This window comes from Aspergillus pseudodeflectus, assembly GCF_044049435.1.
Source record: "Aspergillus pseudodeflectus strain CBS 756.74 chromosome Unknown BJX68scaffold_38, whole genome shotgun sequence".
NCBI classification, from domain to species: domain Eukaryota; kingdom Fungi; phylum Ascomycota; class Eurotiomycetes; order Eurotiales; family Aspergillaceae; genus Aspergillus; species Aspergillus pseudodeflectus.
The window spans coordinates 93,645-111,388 of NW_027263814.1; the positions used below are offsets into that span (position 1 = coordinate 93,645).

General features: G+C 50.6%; 7 protein-coding genes across 7 annotated transcripts; 4 read left to right on the plus strand and 3 right to left on the minus strand.

The window, feature by feature from the left end:
- Positions 1 to 63: 63 nt before the first annotated feature.
- On the plus strand, positions 64 to 1,684 carry BJX68DRAFT_269300 (2-oxoacid dehydrogenases acyltransferase-domain-containing protein; the record flags this gene model as incomplete). Its single annotated transcript, XM_071046297.1, has 4 exons — positions 64 to 235; positions 287 to 390; positions 448 to 519; positions 575 to 1,684. 4 exons carry the CDS (start codon positions 64 to 66, stop codon positions 1,682 to 1,684), a joined length of 1,458 nt encoding a protein of 485 aa, XP_070896471.1.
- A 3,293-nt stretch (positions 1,685 to 4,977) lies between these two features.
- On the minus strand, positions 4,978 to 6,038 carry BJX68DRAFT_269301 (aldo/keto reductase family protein; the record flags this gene model as incomplete). The annotated part of the gene is made up of 2 exons (XM_071046298.1): positions 4,978 to 5,927; positions 5,978 to 6,038. 2 exons carry the CDS (start codon positions 6,036 to 6,038, stop codon positions 4,978 to 4,980), a joined length of 1,011 nt encoding a protein of 336 aa, XP_070896472.1.
- Positions 6,039 to 6,509: 471 nt separating this feature from the next.
- Positions 6,510 to 6,938, plus strand: BJX68DRAFT_269302 (NADP-dependent oxidoreductase domain-containing protein; the record flags this gene model as incomplete). The annotated part of the gene is made up of 2 exons (XM_071046299.1): positions 6,510 to 6,666; positions 6,739 to 6,938. The coding sequence occupies 2 exons, from the start codon at positions 6,510 to 6,512 to the stop codon at positions 6,936 to 6,938; spliced, it is 357 nt and encodes a 118-aa protein (XP_070896473.1).
- Positions 6,939 to 7,551: 613 nt separating this feature from the next.
- On the minus strand, positions 7,552 to 9,177 carry BJX68DRAFT_269303 (nucleobase cation symporter-1 family protein; the record flags this gene model as incomplete). Its single annotated transcript, XM_071046300.1, has 1 exon — positions 7,552 to 9,177. One exon carries the CDS (start codon positions 9,175 to 9,177, stop codon positions 7,552 to 7,554), a length of 1,626 nt encoding a protein of 541 aa, XP_070896474.1.
- A 617-nt stretch (positions 9,178 to 9,794) lies between these two features.
- Positions 9,795 to 10,325, plus strand: BJX68DRAFT_269304 (nucleoside deaminase; the record flags this gene model as incomplete). The annotated part of the gene is made up of 1 exon (XM_071046301.1): positions 9,795 to 10,325. The coding sequence occupies one exon, from the start codon at positions 9,795 to 9,797 to the stop codon at positions 10,323 to 10,325; it is 531 nt and encodes a 176-aa protein (XP_070896475.1).
- A 1,918-nt stretch (positions 10,326 to 12,243) lies between these two features.
- BJX68DRAFT_269305 (glycoside hydrolase family 71 protein) lies at positions 12,244 to 13,883 on the minus strand (the record flags this gene model as incomplete). The annotated part of the gene is made up of 4 exons (XM_071046302.1): positions 12,244 to 12,908; positions 12,980 to 13,535; positions 13,587 to 13,739; positions 13,797 to 13,883. The coding sequence occupies 4 exons, from the start codon at positions 13,881 to 13,883 to the stop codon at positions 12,244 to 12,246; spliced, it is 1,461 nt and encodes a 486-aa protein (XP_070896476.1).
- Positions 13,884 to 15,858: 1,975 nt separating this feature from the next.
- On the plus strand, positions 15,859 to 16,931 carry BJX68DRAFT_269306 (uncharacterized protein; the record flags this gene model as incomplete). The annotated part of the gene is made up of 2 exons (XM_071046303.1): positions 15,859 to 16,016; positions 16,079 to 16,931. The coding sequence occupies 2 exons, from the start codon at positions 15,859 to 15,861 to the stop codon at positions 16,929 to 16,931; spliced, it is 1,011 nt and encodes a 336-aa protein (XP_070896477.1).
- Positions 16,932 to 17,744: the final 813 nt, after the last annotated feature.

The window sequence follows — 17,744 nt, forward strand, 5'->3', positions numbered from 1 at the left end:
TTCTTGATTTTTTTCTTTGCGGGGGTGTTTTCGACTCCGTTTTATTATTAAACCTACACAAGAATGGCAGCGCTTGCCTGCCGGAGCAGAGGCCGCGGATGGGCTCTTAGCAAACTTGGGGGATGTTCATTGACGGCAAAACCGCAATATCCCCGGCTTCGTGGTTACCGCTATTTCCATGAGACACCTTCGCAGGCGAAACTTCAGCCGTATCTTCTGGCCGATATTGGTGAAGGTACAGTATATCATGATGGGGGAAAAGGGGCAATGTGTTGATACCTTTCAGGAATTACCGAGTGTCGAATCGTGCAGTGGTTTGTCCAGCCGGGTGATCGTGTGAATCAATTTGATGCTGTCTGCGAGGTTCAATCAGACAAGGCATCAGTCGAGGTAGGCACGCACGCGAAGAACTTGGTATGAAAAGGCCAGGGCTAATTCATAAGCCAGATTACCTCTCGATATGATGGTGTCATTGGGAAGCTCCACCATGAGGTGGATGAAATAGCAAGTGTCGGGCAGGTAAGCATAGCGGTCATGCGTGATATTTCTTGGCTCTATGCTAACGAAATACCAGCCGCTCTTGGACATAGACGTCGAGGATAGCACTGCGGACCAGGGCAACCCAATCCTTGAAGAACCCCCGGCCGAGGCAGCGAGAGATTCAGGTCCAAATCTTGATAATGATATGCAGTCTGAAAGCCCCCAGAAGAAGGCTTTCGATGTGTCGTCTGCAGAAAATCCGTCATCTGCGAAGAGCCGAGCTCGGACTGTGCTCGCGATGCCGGCCGCGAGGGTCATGCTGAAGCAACATGGCATTGACATCAGCGATGTACCAGGCACCGGCGTGGACGGGCGGATTATGAAGGAGGATGTGCAACGCTACCTTAATGACCGAGTCACGCCCCAGCAGCCAACGTTAATGGCTGCCGCAACTGCCTCCGATGTCACCATTTCTCTAACACCGACTGAGAGGCAAATGTTCAAGGTCATGACCGAGTCGCTTAGTATTCCACACTTGGGCTACACTCATTCTGTCGACCTGACTGCTCTTGATTCGATCCGTCAAAAACACAACGCGCGGAAGGATCTCGCAAGCGAGGTGTTAGGGAGACCTGCTCCAAAGCTCACTTTCCTGCCGATTATCATAAAAGCGCTTTCAATAGCTTTTCAACATCATAAGAAACTGAATTCGAATTTGGTAGTGTCTGGCGAGTCCCAAAAGCCTGAACTGGTCTTGAAGGGGTCTCACGACTTCGGAATTGCAGTGGACACACCCAAGGGTCTATTGGTCCCAGTGATTCGGGGGGTCCAGACCCGGTCCATCATGTCGATTGCGGAGGAGACCAACCGCTTAAGTGATATTGCCAAGCAAGGAAAGCTCAAGCCGTCGGACCTTCAAGGTGCGACCTTCACGGTGAGCAATATTGGAAGCATTGGTGGCAACGCTGTCAGTCCAATCATTGTCCCTCCTATGGTGGGTATTTTGGCGGTCGGCAAAGTTGAGCGTGTTGCACGATTCATGATGGACGCAAAAGGTGACGAGCAAATAGTCAAACGCCAGGAAGCCGTGCTGAGTTGGAGCGTTGACCACCGTGTCCTTGACGGAGCATCTGTGGCACGATGTGCAAATTTGGTATCATCAATTCTGGAGGAAATTGATGGCGTTTCTTTGGCGTTAATGTAGATTATCGAATATATGTGCAAGGTGACCAGGTAAATATTGGCATTCGGCTATCGTAAGAGCACTACCGCACTCAGTGTCTTCCAAGGCTTCCGCTTCCCAGCCAAGGCTAGGTGCAGGCGTGAGGGTCAAGGAAGAATCCCCAGCAAGGCCATCACCGAAGGGATAGCTGATGAATTCAAAGACAGCATCTACCGGGGTTAAATGGACGAAACATCACCCTAATAGCCATGGGAGCTGATACTCGGCATCTTCTCTCGAGAACCTGGTGGTTCAACAGGCAGATACAGGAAATGGCTAGATTTTTATAATCTGATACGTTGGCGCTCTTATTCATTCAGCGCCCGGTCTCCTTAGATGCGTAGCCATATCTTCTCCATTCATCTCCCTCAATGTTCTCCCATTGCCCAGATAGGCGGAGCGGTTCAGGTCAGTGTAGCCAATTTCGTAATCCTCGAAGCGTGGCGTGGCAAGGGCTTCGTTAAAGTGCCATGTTGAGCCACACCATGGTCTTATTACGGGCCCGTCCAGAGTTCCATTTTTGTACCTGGGGGTTAAATCAATTTTTAGCATTAGGCACGATAATTCAGGAAAAGAGGCACTGAAGTGAAGAACATACCAGCTTCGACATCCACCGCTCCACACCATCATATCCATCATAGCGTCCTTGTGCTGTAAGAAGGCGTCAACTACTTCGCGCTTTACTTCTAGAGACACTATTCCCTCTATGTACATCTTTCTAACACATGCTTAGGCGTAGTCGATTTCAGTCTCTAGACCAGAAATAAGTGATCCGTTTGCTATTGGACTATTTAGGCCACCCGTGACTGAGATTGTGCTAGATTAGCAACAGTCTTTCTTCAGATTACATTAGGCCCAGCAATTTGCATCTTGACTTACTGAAGTAATTTGGGAAGCCAGGAGCCGCCACTAAGAAATAGTACAGAGGCTGTTCCTTCCAAAAGTCACTCAGATTGCAACACCATTCCTTCCAATAAGGGGGAAGGCTGGACAAGAACTTATATCAAAGCCAGTAGCACATATTATAATATCAAGCGCATACTTAACTCCATTCATCATGCAGATCCCTGTTGGGGTGATTGATTTATCCACCATCAGTAACAACATTTAGAATTAGGCTTTACTAATAATTCCAGTTAACCATGGCCTGGAGTAAATCTGCAGTTGCTTTAGCGTTCTAGTGTCTCAAATCTTCGGGGAAAACTCTGATCATACCTCTGGCAGCCAACTGGGAATTTAGGAATAAGTTTGTTGCATAGTTCCTTATTACCATTTAATCTTGACCGTATCATCGCGGTGAATCGATCAAAGGCTTGCTTTTCCAATTTAGAGTCTTTGTAGTATAGCCCAAAGGAAGCACTACCAGTATTCTGTACTTTCGTCCGATATTCCAGGAAGTAAGTCTTATCTGTCTTGAACTTGCTAATATCGGACGGAGAATACTTGGTCTCTCGCCCAGCGCGGGCCAAAGATTCGCTGCTTTTGGAAGTAACCTAGATTGGTAACCAAATGAAGTTGATTATTTTGTTGACGACTAATAGACTGATTAGTTATGAGAATATGCTAAATGATCCATACAAAGGACCTACCTGGCTGAAGATTAGGGACGATCTGGATTGCTAAAGATCCAACACTGATAACTGCTATGGTCTTTCTAGTAAAGTCGTACTCCGAATCCCAATAAGCTAATGTAGAAGCTTTCCCGTAAATTCATGTAGCCGTTTAATGTTTGGCCACTTCCAGTTGCTAGGACAGAACTTGTTAGTTTAATATTAGTTTCTAGGAAAAGTGTGTAATTACTTTAGCACCCCTGTAGCGCTTAAAAGAACATGACACTAGTTACTTAGCACGCGGCTAGTTGGCAACTCCTTAATCTTAAGTTTCCAAGATAAATCTGCCTCACACTACCTTGCCTCTATCACCTGATGCTCTAGTTTGATATACTTCATACATCCCCATTGATGAGCGCATCCTTTGAAGTACGCGTGGATCTCTGGTGCTTCAGCGTAACTGTAAGAATGGGTACGTGTTAATGAATATTTTGACTCAAGATCCTTAGCCCTTATCATTCTAGCACTTACAAGCGTGACCATTCCGGGTTCCCTTCCTAAGAGTAGGTGTACCCATGTGCGGGGATATTGCAAGCACATCCAGGGTACTTGTTCTCGTAACATGTTCCACCGACATCTGGAATTTTTCCATAAATGGGGAATTCGACAGTCTCCTTTAGCTGCTGCTGGTACTTATAGGCTGCTGCTATCCCCGCAATGCCTGCACCGATACATCAAACACGGAACCGCGTTGGAGTGTGAATCGGTTCCTGATGGACCCGCTTTAAAAGAGTATAACCAGGTCTCTCTGGACATATTCCCATACACAACAGTTGTTGGTGGCACATCTTGTACTCCCAAGATCACCTGGGGGCGTATAGGTCTGTGGGATTAGCTTCTTAGAGCAGGCTCCACTCTTCTAACATAGAAAAATATACAAGGAAGAGCAAGCCAAAGTGAACTAGAAATGGAGATTTAAAGAGAGGTAGAGAGACCTTAGAACTCTGGTTGGCGCAGGACTGTGTATTAGATATGCAGTCATGGACTTGTCTACCAACATCCGTCGTAGCACCGTCTCTTAGATCCCCTATCATCTCCGTCGACTGACCGTCCGACTGTTGGGAATGTGCAGGAAAAAGAAAGAAAGTGAAGTTTTCATCTTGTCCTTTATTGACTATCTGCATTGCATCTCACCGCTCCCAGCTTCCGGCCGCCAATCGGCAGATATACACATGGAAGGCCGCTGGCCGGTGTAGTATGAGGCAGGATACTCCTTTGCCTGCTTTAGTTTCAGTTCAGGGTAGGAATGTTCAGGGGGTAAGTAAGTAAGTGTCAGCATTTAAAGCATTTCTCCGGAGCTATCGGCTCTAAGACCCCACCAAAATGAGTGGAAACAGGCGGCGGCAACATTACTATGTTTGGATGGCCCCACTCTAGGTGGAACCAATAAAAGGATTATGGAGATAGGCACCAAGTGTGGTATTTCAGGTGGCCCCGCCAGGGAATAGCTCTGCAAAGGCTGGTCGAGGCACAGCTGTTGAGGGGTTCCTTGTCTATGATTCGTTCTCAGTGCACGCAACTGCTTTGCATTGATTCTGCAATTAAAGTGACAGGGCCTTTCAATCTCGTACACCACGGTGGCCTAGCTAGCGACTAGAGGCAAGGCCAAAACAAAAAAAAAACCCCAGATAGATGACCTTAGTTTATTAGACCTGAGAGTATTTGCTAATGCCAGTACTTCGGGGCAACCCCCTTAGTCAACAACCAAGCCTTCTCAACATTCTCAACGACATCATCTGGAAGAGGGCTGCCTTCCAGATCCCTAAGGTTCTGTGTCAGGTGGGCAACATTGCTTGCTCCGATGATAATAGCATCGCCAAGCTGCTCCTTCAGCTGCGAGTGATGTTTTAGCCACCTCATAGCGATTTCACCCACTGAGATAGTATGCTTTTCAGCTGAAGCGCGCAGAAGATCCAAAGCGTCGAAATAGGCATCATTCCAGTATCTCGAATGGTGCAGCGCTCCTTGAAGCCCTTTTGGATCGAATCGAGATCCGGGTTCGAAATGCTCTTGATCTCGAGTATACCTTCCTGTCAGGAAACCACCCGCGAGTGGCTGAAATGCATAGAGCGAAATCCCATAATGCCGTAGACATGGGATCAGCTCGGGCTCAATGCTTCGCTGCAGCGCGCTATAGATCCCTTGATATACCGTCGGCTTGATCCAGCCATGCTTCTCGGCTATTTCACACATTTGAGCGACCTCCCAAGAAATATAGTTGCTGACGCCGAAACGACTAAAATGCCCCTCCTTGTGCAGAACATTAATCTCCCGCAGTGTATCCTCAAACGGAGTCTTCCGATCGGGACCATGAAGATAAAAGAGGTCAAATTTATCGGTATTCAGCGCCCGCAAACTGTTGACCAAACCTCGGCGGATGTCTTCTGGTTTGTGGGAGTATCTCTCAGGCGCATCCCTATGCCCGAGATAATTAGGGTAGAGTTTCGTGCCCATCACAAGCTTCCGCCCTTTCCAGTCCAGGTCAGAAAGCATCTCCTCGGACGAACCCCCACCATACAGTCGAGCAGTGTCTATCTCGTCATGGCCGTGCTGTTGAAAAATGTCGAGAATTTGACCCGCGTCTTCGGTGGAATACACTCGAGCCCCCAAAGTTCCTAATTTGTCAGAGAGAACACGGTAGACCAAAAATACTATCAAGGCTTACCAGGCTTGCCAAAGGTCATTGCCCCAAAGACAATCTTCAGGTTTGAGTTTGGAGGCGCCATGGCGTTGCAGATATGACGTGATCGTTGTTGAGACTGCTGCTTTGTACGTTGAACTTTTAGAATGGGACACACTGAATCGACAAAGATCATGATCCGTTTAAAGATTCGGTTCCTGCGTCCATTATAAGGACTACTTATTTCCGCTATCCCCGGCCTGCCGTTATCACTGCATGTCGAACCGTAACATGGATAGCTATTTCCGTGTGTCTCGGAGATACACCGGGGGATGACTACGATGCACGGAGTATGTGAAGAATAGACCCCACTAGGTTTTTGGTGGCGAAAACTTTGGTCGGTCAACCCTACCTTTAGGTCGGGATAGTTTCCAATAGCTCCGGTTATGGTTCGCTTCTGAAGCCCAGGAAATGTCTAAAAACGCCATTATTTCTCCTTGTTTTTGAACTGAGATTCTTGGTCAACCTTTCCGCTTTTGTTGTATGCCACTACCTTATCTGCCATAACGCGAAAAGTATGGTTCTACCGCATACCGTCCAGCCTATCCTAGGCACCGCCTCATTTGGAGATCCCAAGACCTTTTGGGGACAGTCCAACGACAATATCCGTCAGGGCTTGGCAGTTTTTCAGCGGTACGGCGGCACCACCCTTGATACGGCCCAGGCGTATCAAGGTGCTTAGCAGAAACTCGGAGATTTGAACGCCGGATTAGAATACAACCTCAACATCGACACCAAATGGATAGGTGGATGGGCCCTTGACGCCGAAACAAACTCCCGTGAGGGTATCCTAAAGGCAGCCGAAGAGAGCCTGAAGAGCCTCAGGGTTCCAAAAGTTGATGTCTTCTACCTTCATGCTCCGGTTTACAACGTTCCCATTGAAGAAACACTCGCCGGAATCAACGATACCTATGAAGCTGGCATGTTTAAGCGTTTCGGACTCTGAATTACCCCCCCGAGGATGTGCAAAAAGTATACGGGATCTGCCAGGCAAAGGGTCTAGTGCTGCCCACGGTATATCAGGGCAATTACTCCGCCGTGGCAAGAAAGCAGGAAGATCTATTGATCCCCCTCTTGAGGAAGTTGCATATCTTTCGCGTGGGACCTCGGATCAATAACGGACTGGGCGAAAGTTATACTCCAAACGAGCGACTCTCACGCGCAGCATAACCAGCAGTATCTATTTAACCTCAGGTTGGATGTCTTCACAATTACCCTCACTTCCAAGAAGGCCCGGCAACAGTTTTGCAGTGAAGTGTGGGTGAATGCATTTGCCTCCAAGCTACCCCCCGCCTTCCTAAAAGGGTAATGGCTCGAGTAGTATCAACCCTATTAGTGGAGCCAATTACCCCGTTGATGGAGTCTTCTTTGACTGCCCTACCAAAACGAGTCGCTAACCACGCAAGGGAGACGGATAAGGATCAACCATGTCAGGTCAACTGGAATTCGCACTGTAGGATTTTGGCCATCTTTTCAGACCGAGATAAATGCTTTGGCTCGTTATGGCGCTTTGTAGTAGGCTTAGACGCCAGCGAATAGATTTTGTAGCTAGGTCAACGTCACTTGCGTATCCCCTCTAGCCCTTTTTCATGATCATTCGTGACATTTTCCCTCTCAACACTCTCACTCTCATCATGCCCAGCCGCATCCAATACATCATCCACAAGAACAGCCACGGGTATCTTGGCCCCAGGATACGGAAACCAATAATCCAATCCCAAATACACCGCGGCACTCCCAGCGAATCCCAAAAGCCACCCAAACTCGTACGGATGCACGCCAACGCCAATCTCAATTCCCGAATTCACAGAATGGATCAACCCAGGGAGACTCGGCGTCGTGCCCACGATAAAAGCGACGAATGCATGGAGGTTAACCCCCGACGTATACCGATATATCCCACGGGGCTGATACAGCATGACGCAGTCGTATCTCCGCTTCTTGACGACCCAGAAATCACACACCATGATTGCAGCGATGGGCCCGAGGAAGATTGCGTACGCCGACATGAAGTTGAGGAATGTGCCTGCGGAGGCGAGGATCTTCCAGGGGACGAGGGCCCAGGCTAGCACGGCGCAGAGGATCTGGCCACGGCGGAGTGTCAGGTAGCGCGGCGCGAGCGCCGCAAAGTCATTTGCGGCGGATAGCGAGTTGGCCGAAATGTTCGAGCCCAGTGCCGCTAGGGCGAACGAGAATGCGCCAAAGAAGCGACACGCGCGACTACCCCATAGGCTTACGAGGACATTTGGGTCCCAGGGGATGGAGGCAGTGTTGTATTTTGCCTGTCCCGCGGATGAGACGGCGATCCCGATGAAGGCGATGAAGGTGAAGAATGCTGGAAGAAGAAAGATGTATAGGATATGCCATCGCGGACTGACGCAGGAATATCGGGAGAAGTCAGCCTGGTTCACGCTGAGGGTGGCGTAGTTGCCGATGACGGCTGTCAGAGACGACATCATTGCCCAGCTGTATGATGGGCCGGACAGCTCGCTACGTTGCGCGAAGAGGTCGCCTCCATTTGGGATTGCGACAAAGGCCCAAATGAGCATGGCTGTCCAGGCCGCTGGTACGATGATCGACTTGAAGAGGAATAGCCAGCGGAGCTGATTCGGATGCACGAGGAGGAAGGGGATCTGGAAGAGCCAGAAGAGGAGAAAGCCCACCATTCCCTGGGTGGTGATACCTTCGCCCTGGGGCAGGCCGTTGGGAATGTTGAGGAAGCTAGGCCAGATGGCCCCTAGCATGACAACAACGGAATTACCGCCGTTGACACTATTCGTCGCGAACCAGAAGACTGCCAGGACGAGCCTCGAAACGATCGGAACATAGGAACCCCAGAACCCCCAGCTGGCGCGGGCAATGACGGGGAACGGGACATGATATATGGCGCCAACAGCACCATTCATGGCGATAACAATGGACAGGATGAAGAAGCCGAGAGCGACCATCCCCAGCGACTCTTTCCAGGAAAGCCCGATGGCAATGATACTACTCGCCAGCTGCCAGTTTGCGACGGAGAAACAGTCGGAGATCCAGTACCCGATAAAGCTGAGGACCGTCCATTTCCGCAGGGCAGGAGGAACGGGGTCGAGGTCTTTGTTCGTCCACCGCACGTTGCCGCGCATGAAGCTCGATTCGCTCTGGGGCACCAGTAGCTGGGGCCAGCGAGATGTTGGAAATCTCATAGTTGTACACGTTCACCGCTTGTACAATGGGTAGTGTCGACCTCGCTATTGATCCAACATAAGATGGGCGAAATATTGTTATATAGGCTTGTATAGGCATGCTGTTGCTCAGCGGCCGGGGTTCATAAGATAAGAGGGTAAAGACATACTGGATGCCAACCCTAATCTACACTACACGTTTCCGTAGGCTGACGGACATCTTTGCCGCGATGCTATTGGCTCGCCATCACCCAAAATTGTTGTTACCCCAGGCGAATGCACACTAGTCTCCAACGACTTTGAGCGCGGCAGGTAAGCGAGGCCTCGGTCGAGATAGCAGTCCCTCCCTGCTGATAAGCCGGCTTTACATCCAATCAAATTACCTCGAGCTAGTTCATACACAGCTTATCCGCCTGACTCGTTTACGTTCAAGCGACTCTCATGTAGTCCTACACAAAGCAACCGGCGTTGGCCGCTATTCCCGCCCCTGCATCGGAGGATGCCGCTGTTTTAGCAGTAAGCAGGAACGTCCATGTGCACAGTAAGAGCAGCATCAATACCCCGCTATAACACCCCGCTCCCCTCAGATCTCTCCGAGAGGGCCAAACCATCTACTACAACTCACCTAGACATCGATAATGCTCCCACCTACGTCCCCTCCCTCAGGGCTCACACCCCTAACGCCCACTCAACTAAACCTGGCCGCAACAAAATGCCTCGCCCTGCAAGCCACCGGCCGACAAACCCACTCCAAGCGCCCCTTCGCCGCCCTCCTCCTCGCCCCGGACAACGAAACCGTCCTAATGACCTCCCTCTCCATTTCACACGTCCGCCACGCAGAATGCGAACTCGCGCGCAACGCCGCAGATAACTACGCATTCGACTACCTAGCCTCTTGCACAATGGTCTCAACCTGGGAACCCTGCGCCATGTGTGCGGGGACAATCTACTGGGCGCATATAGGGCGGTTGGTATATTTGGCTTCGGAGAAGGAGTTGAGGAAGTTGACGGGGGAGGGGAATTTGGAGAATCTGACGCTGGATTTGCCGTGTCGGGAGGTTTTTAAGGCAGGGCAGACGGCTGTGGAGGTTTTGGGGCCGTTGAGTGAGGAGGGGTGGGAGGGGAGGGTTGTGGATGATGCGGCGCTGTTTTGGGGGAAGGGGGCTTAGCCGGAGTTTGGAATTGGCTTTTGAGGTTGAAGTTAAAGAAGAGATGTCGAGTTTGTGAGAAATAGACATATATATGTCACAAAGAAGTAGAGGGGAGCTTCGCGTTAGATCAATAGCCATCTCGTGGAAAATTTGGTCTCTGAGGCGTACTTTTGAGGCTCCTGGCATGGGTACTGTTACCTGACACTCTAATGTAAACTCCGAATATCACTGGCTGGTAAAGTTTATGCCTTGAATTAAAGTTGAAATTACACTTGCTCGCATCAGTCACATGAGAAGCGCTGGTAGCGCTCAAGATCGTCTCGCTCCCACTCAGCACCTCAACCTTCTGCGCACCACGAACCATCCCCGGAACAGCAGCATACTTGGGTCCCAAACGCATCGACAGTAGATAGAACCGTTCCACCACTAGGAACACGGAACCGCAACCCTGTGCTACCCACAGGAAACACAACCGCATAATTCACATTGTCAACCGCCGAAGCGCATTAGATGGTATGCTCGCAGAGCAAGTCTAACATGCCGCGGTACCACATGACTCCGATGGGCACACTGACACTTCCTGGAGGCTCCATTTAGTCCGCGGCCTTGCCATCCTTGAACGCTGTAATGAACAATGTGATCAGTGCTTGGCTGCCAAGCGTCGTGTGGCCAGTCGCCCATGTTGGCGTATTCAAGAATCTCCGGAGCCGTGCTGTATCCTTCCTCCCAGAGGTTTCCGATGTAGTGGCTTTCGCCTCCATCGTTCTACGTTTGTTAGTAAGTGCGAGCTGCGTTCTGGGAGTGTGGTTTATCACGTACCCAAGTTATCACCTCTGTAAACTCAGGCTGCACGTTTAGGATCTACTCCATGCGCTATAGCAGGTTTGCCTTGCCCATGTGGTACCAGGGCTCACCAATCATGTCCTTATACTGGGACGACGACAGTCCTGCAAGCAATTGGTTACACCAAGCCATTTCTGAAAGATAACCTGCAAAGGAGGAACCTAAACGTACCCATGGGGTGAGAGTGCGGTGTTTCCACGCGACGTCGCCACCAGTGCGGGGAGCTCAATGGAGACCTTTGTTACCTGCAGGAGGAGAAGCTAGGTACTTGAATGGTCCACGGGGTAGTAGCTCGCGAGCACTTTCGCATAAATCATGTCTTGGCTGCGGCCGGCTGATTGAGGAGAACGCACTTGATAAATTCCCCGAGAAAATTCCCGAGAACCGCCAAGAAGGACCGTAAACCCGCCCGCTGTTTACACCGACTGAATCAGGGAAGATCTGCTGTAAGAATACATCTGCGCATCATAAGCGCAAACTGTTTCCTGGATTTCCCACCACCCTGTCTGCCTTCTATGCACTGGCGGGGATCTCCTTCTGTTGCCCGTCGCTAACTTTAATCCGGGGTTTCGCCGCCCCTTCCCCTCCACGACCTCTTGGAGCTGCCTGAATTTTACCAGGAAGGAGAGAGGCTCCGAGGTGATTTCGGTGAGCTGCCAGCTCATGATGACAAGTAGTTGTGGCTCGCTGCAAAAGCGAGAAAAGAGTCTGAAGAGCATATTACGTTTCCAACAGGCAGGGCTAGCTGGACGTGTCTAGAGAAGCTCATTCGCCGAACTGGATGTACAATGGTAATAGCTTAGAGGAGGGAGTGTGAGGTAACGGATTATGGCAGATAATTGAGGATCAAGAATGCAATGACGAATAGGATGTATTGGGAAGAAATTTCCGCTGGATAATTTTCCACGGTGCGATGCACGTCTTCCAGTTTTGACGATCAATGAGGAGACACGGAAGAGTAGACAAAAAGAGCAATGGTTTACCCGGGAAGGAATGGTCAAAGGATGGTACATGTCCGAGGATATTAACTAACCTTCCAGGTCCAATGGCCCGAAGAGCAGTAGTCCTCGACACCCCCACGGTCTCCCATCCCTTAGGACAAGCCCGCAACTTCATAGTTCCAGTTACACACGGCAGAGGAGCTCTGCGCCTGAACCGCCTTGGTCCCGCTTGCCCTCGACACGATAGCCCCCGCGGGATCACGGACCACAAGTTGCTGGTTCTGCCCTGCCCGAAGACCAAGGACCATACGATAATTCAAACCAGGTCCCGCAGGATAACTGCCAATAACCTGACCATCGCTAATTACATCGAGGCTGTATCCGCTCGCGTCGGCCGGGAGGATGACAGCATAATTAATCGCATCTTGCGCCTGCTCATGATTCGTAATCGCCGATGAGCAGCTCGCCGACGTGAGGAGCGTACGGTACCACAATGCCCCAACAGGTGTGTTTCCAGGAGGCCGAATCTGGCCAATATCCGTGGCGCCGTTGCGGTATGCTTCCATGAAGGGCGTCAACACCTGCAGCCAGGCTCGGTGGTCGAAGCCATCCGTGTAACTGGGGATCTCGGTGCCGGCGATCTGCTCGGGCCAGACGTTTCCGACGTAGTGGCCCTCGCCGGCGTCGTTCCAGGTCAGCATTTCGACAAAGTGCGGCTGCAGGGCGAGGATCTGCTGCATGCGTTGGGCGAGGTTGATTTCGCCGATGCGGTACCATCTATCACCGCCAAACCATTTGAATTGGAAGGGAGACAGCGCTGGACACTCGAGAACGTGTTAGTGATGGATCTTGTTCCAGCAAAGAGGGACTGTAAAAGGGCGTACATACGCATCATGTAGACTTTACCCGCTGCCTGCGCCTGAGCAAGGATATTCCTGTCAACAGAATCGCTAACCGGGACCTGTCCAGTGCCTGGGGCGGGCCAAGCAGCTTCCCAGGAGAATGCGCCATCCACCGAAGGAAAGTTGTTGAAAAAGTTATTCGGCCAACCAGACCAATCATCAAAGTCAGGAACGAAAAACGGCCTTGAATTATTAGCGACCAAGGGTTGGATGAAATCCGCATCCCACTGAGTGTTGGGGATGTTCCCACCCCAAAATGTACTGACGAATGGTCTGCCATCTACCTTGTAATAGGACTCGTGGCTCGCGAATCTAGTGAGGAATGCGCCGAGTCTTTTGGTATCCAGTCCCCAGCTCATGTCAAAGGAGAGGAAGAGCTTGAAGTCGGTACCCCGGGCGGCATCCAGGAGCCATTGGATTGTGTTCAGGTTCCACTGATCTGTAGACTCTAGAGTGTGGGTGTTCAACGCAAATCCGTCGAAACCTGCATTTATCGCGTCTCTGACATCAATAGGTGCTTGATCTGCTCTCATCGATCCCACCTAGCCAGAGTTAGCAGTGAATTCCTCGACAGGTCTGACTATCTCTCATACCATGTAATGCGCGAATACAGCTTTAGTCGCGCTGGGAACGCTGGTTGTCGTTCGAGTAGTTGTCTGCGAGGTTGTGGCTGTGGCAGACGTCGTAGTAACCGAGGAAGTTGACGCGGTGGAAGTGGCAGTTGCGGTGCCAGTTCCTCTCGACACCTTAATGACACAACTTTTAGTCTATCACTGGCGCAATTGCTTGCTTCGAAATCATACCAGCTGTGCAGTGGTTGCCGTTCCCGCCTGTCCTGGAGGGACACAGGTCCCAGCAACAGGCCTGGAGTAATCATAGATGCCAATCATATCAGTGAGACAGCAAAAGCTATTGCCATATGCTCCCTGCCAGCGTGACCAGGCCCCATCTGCACACTTAGGTGCCCCTTGGACACTTCCACGGCAGTCACTTCCTTTGGCCAAAAGTCAGCAGTGGAATTGAGTTATTGGGAATCTCCAGCAATACTGACCCGTTGCGCAACACGCAGCCACCTCGAAGTTTCCTGGATTGTTACAAAACAAGCTTGAGGGGCAGCATGCTGCGGTCCCACAGCGTACACTTCCTGCTGGACAACTTGAAGCTTGCAGCGACCAGCCTTGTTGGACTCCGCGCTCCTGAATCACAGCAGCCGAAGCTCCCAGTGTCCAGTATACGCCAGCTACTAGGCAGAGATATGTGAAAGTCCACATGCCGAGAAGGAGTGTAATTTGTTCGAGCGTTCTCGCTGCTCAAAAGTATGCCCGGGATTTGCTGATCCTTTATACATTTGCAAACCATACCTTGGGTGTCGATACTGGGCGATAAGGCTTCAAGCGCTCGTTCAGTTTCGCCGACGACATACAACGTGGCCAAGGCTGCGACCCATTGCGCCGAGGAAGTCGCGAAAATCTGACGAATGGCATCTGCACGCTCGGGAAATTGGTAGGTACTGCTGGTGAAGAAATCCTTCGACGACAGGCCTAGAACTGGAAGCTTTCAACCTCGTGATCACGCAGGCGTCAGAAACTGCCCCATAAGCCCACCTTAATTACCTTGTGGTGTGACATCGTGAGTGCCTGGTGTCTCTTGCCAAAATGCGGAGGCGCTTGGCACCTTCCAGTCCCCGTCCTCAAACCCCGCATCCCCCACGCCGACGAGCGCCACTCAATTGTTCTTCCGGTTGAAGAACGGGGCAGGCATTAAAGACGGGCCCCAATATTGCAAAGTATCCAATCTCATTGACGGCTCGGCTTTTTTCCTGTCCTCAGAATTTTCGCGAACTGTATCCACGCATCGCGTCGCGCATTGGGCATCAATTCCAGCTGCTTCCCGGGATGTTGCAAGCTAGAACCGAGGTAGGTGATATTATTGTGAAGCCTTGTACCGTTTCCTGCAAGAGTGCCAATTCGGGACAGTATTCAGAAGGCAGCGGGTTGAGGTAAGGAATCTCCGATAAAACTTACGGATGGCTGAGAAGGTATTGTGGAGGAGGGAAAGTAGTCTCCATGGTGGGGAGGAAATTTGCTCTTGCTGCCTTAGGCTACAGCGCCCCCATATATGCGGACCAGTACCTCTTTAAACCATGATACGAAGTTGCATGAGGTATGTCAGGGTATTTGTACTGTTATAATTGCAGCTGTGCTCCTCCAGCTCGTGTGAGGACGACTCCCTTCCACTGCGGACTCAGATTCAGACTTACTGCACTCGCAATGGGTGGTGTAGGAGGGATTACTGGTGTCATGGGAGGAGGCAAAGGTCAAGGTTACAAAGGAGCCATGAAGCTTCTGTTGACGCCGATAATAGGGGTTTCATCCCCTTCATTAGGTACTTTAGGTTGATCAACACAACAGGGAGCCGCGTGGTGTGGGCCTAAACCTGGAGCAGATGTTCGTGGTTGCCTGAGGCTGCTATCTGGCTTTTGTGTTACTGGTAAACAGATCGAGGTTCTTCTCTCTTCCTTCCATCACCATTTCTCCTACTTCACTTCACTACTTCACTACAGGGCTACAGCAGGCTGTGCTACTGATGAGAGCAATACTGGAGCCGACGTTCCTTTGCCTCTCCAGTCAGGTGCCAGCTACAGCCGTTCTGCTGCTGTCCTGATTGTTGACGATCTCCCCACTATTTCCTCTCCCCAACCACGACTTTGTTTTGCGGGTGATTTCCACTTGAGATTGCCGGTTGCTATAAGCTCTTGTAGTACTGTCCATCGCCTTGTCACGAAATCAAAAATTCCTCCTCAACTTGACCCAGCTATCATTTGCCCATCCACCTACGCGTCACACGTACAGCAACACAACAACCATGCCTGACGACCACAGGCTCAAACGTGAGCATGGTGAGAGTGAAAGCAAGGTTGCCTCTAGCTATTCTCACTCAGATAAAGGTAGCGCGCTGGAAGAGACGGGAACAACCCATCAAGATGGGGATCATGGCGAGGTTGAGCGCGGTATACCTGGAGGGTGAGTCCGTGCTTTGTCCATTGTCTAACCACCAAGTCCCGCGGGCTAACAAAGCAACATAGTGCTCATCGTGATAAAAAGCCCTTCCGTTTCCTTGCCCTCCCCGCCGAGATTCGCCAGATAATCTATCATTTCGTGTTCGGCGATCAGACCATCCGCGTTCGATACTACGACGATTACGGCCACGACGACGAGGATGAGTTTGCGGAAGATTTCTTCGTAACCGAAATTTTGTCCTTTCGCTTCCACAAGATGGATATCGCTACTGATTTAGAAGGACTGTTTTGGTGTGAATGGAACTTGGGCAATGAGGGCGCAGCGGACAACGGCTTCTACGGAGGGGACCCCGTATGCCTCAATCTCCTACTCGCAAATAGGCAGGTTTACAGCGAGGCCTGCAAGATCCCGTACTCGACAAATACCTTTTCCTTCTTCCAGGCTCATGCGTTCCAGCTCTTCGTCTCGCCCTTGTTCAGCGGTTGTCCTCGGGACTCCTGCAGGAAACTCGTGCGCAGCGTCGCCTTGTACCTCCCGCTCTTCGTAGAACCAACAGCCGAGGATTGGGATGCTCCTCCTTCGTTCTCGCCCGCCTGGGAACCCCACGGTCTTGATGGATTGCAGCAGCTGCATATCGTGGTTGGACGAAGGGAGGGAGAGGGGGGTGGAATGGACACGGACCTCGAAAGGTCCGACGAAGAATGGACCGAAATCTATCATCTCAACGACCTTTTCGTCTTTGCGAAGCTGAACCTCCAAAAAGTCACCGTTGAGGTTCTTTTAAACTGGAATTGCGACGAGTCAGAGCAAGAGCAGGCGAAGGCTTTCGAGCGGCGGCTGGAGGGGAAGCTGCTGGGCTGTGGTAAGGACGATTCTGAGAACGTGGTCCAGACGTCTGATAGCAAGGACTCGCTGTGAGCTTCAGGCACGCTAGGCGTTAGTGTGGGATCTACGTGGTTTGATGCGCGACTGCCCAGTTTTATGTACTAATAGCGTTATGAGGGAGACGTTATGTCGGGACAGAGTTGGTGTCATTGTGGACACACTTCGGCTTTTCATGTTTGAAAATCATCCATCTGAGCTGTCCTGGCCGCGGTCAATTTACTATTTACAGATAAGCCTTTATGGAAGAGTCAAGTAGCTTTTGTCTGAGTTTACGCGCAGTCTTTTTTCTGTTCAGTTCGACAAACAACATTAAGAAACCCAGTACATTGCAGTTAGTATTAAAGTAGGGGAGACTATTTGATTCTAGCCGCAGGACAATTACAATTCTGAAGTTGCATGCACTAAACAGATAAGCCTATACGCTAAGAAGCCTATTGTACACCCATGGGACCCACGTCTAGCCTTTAAATGCTTGTCTCTGACTCTTATACTGGGTTACTATGCCTGCACATGCACTAAAAGGGACTGCAGCCAACTTGATGTGGATAGATAAGCAGAACATGGGACTTGACAGTGAATAGCTTCATGCTTTATACCCCCTGTTTAGCTCGTGTGCTTCGCGTGACAATCTAGAAGCATAATTAAAGGACATATTTCGAGAGATTGAGTACACTGTAAAATATATAACCTGGGACAATATGCTGGAATATGGATTGGGGTTTGAGCGTCTGAGGATGTTAGGAGGACATTGGTAATTGTCGCCCACGTAGTTAGTGGAGGTTTAGCCTTACGATGAGCATAGCACCAACGTGGTGTCGAGCGAATTCCCACATCTTTTGCATCAGC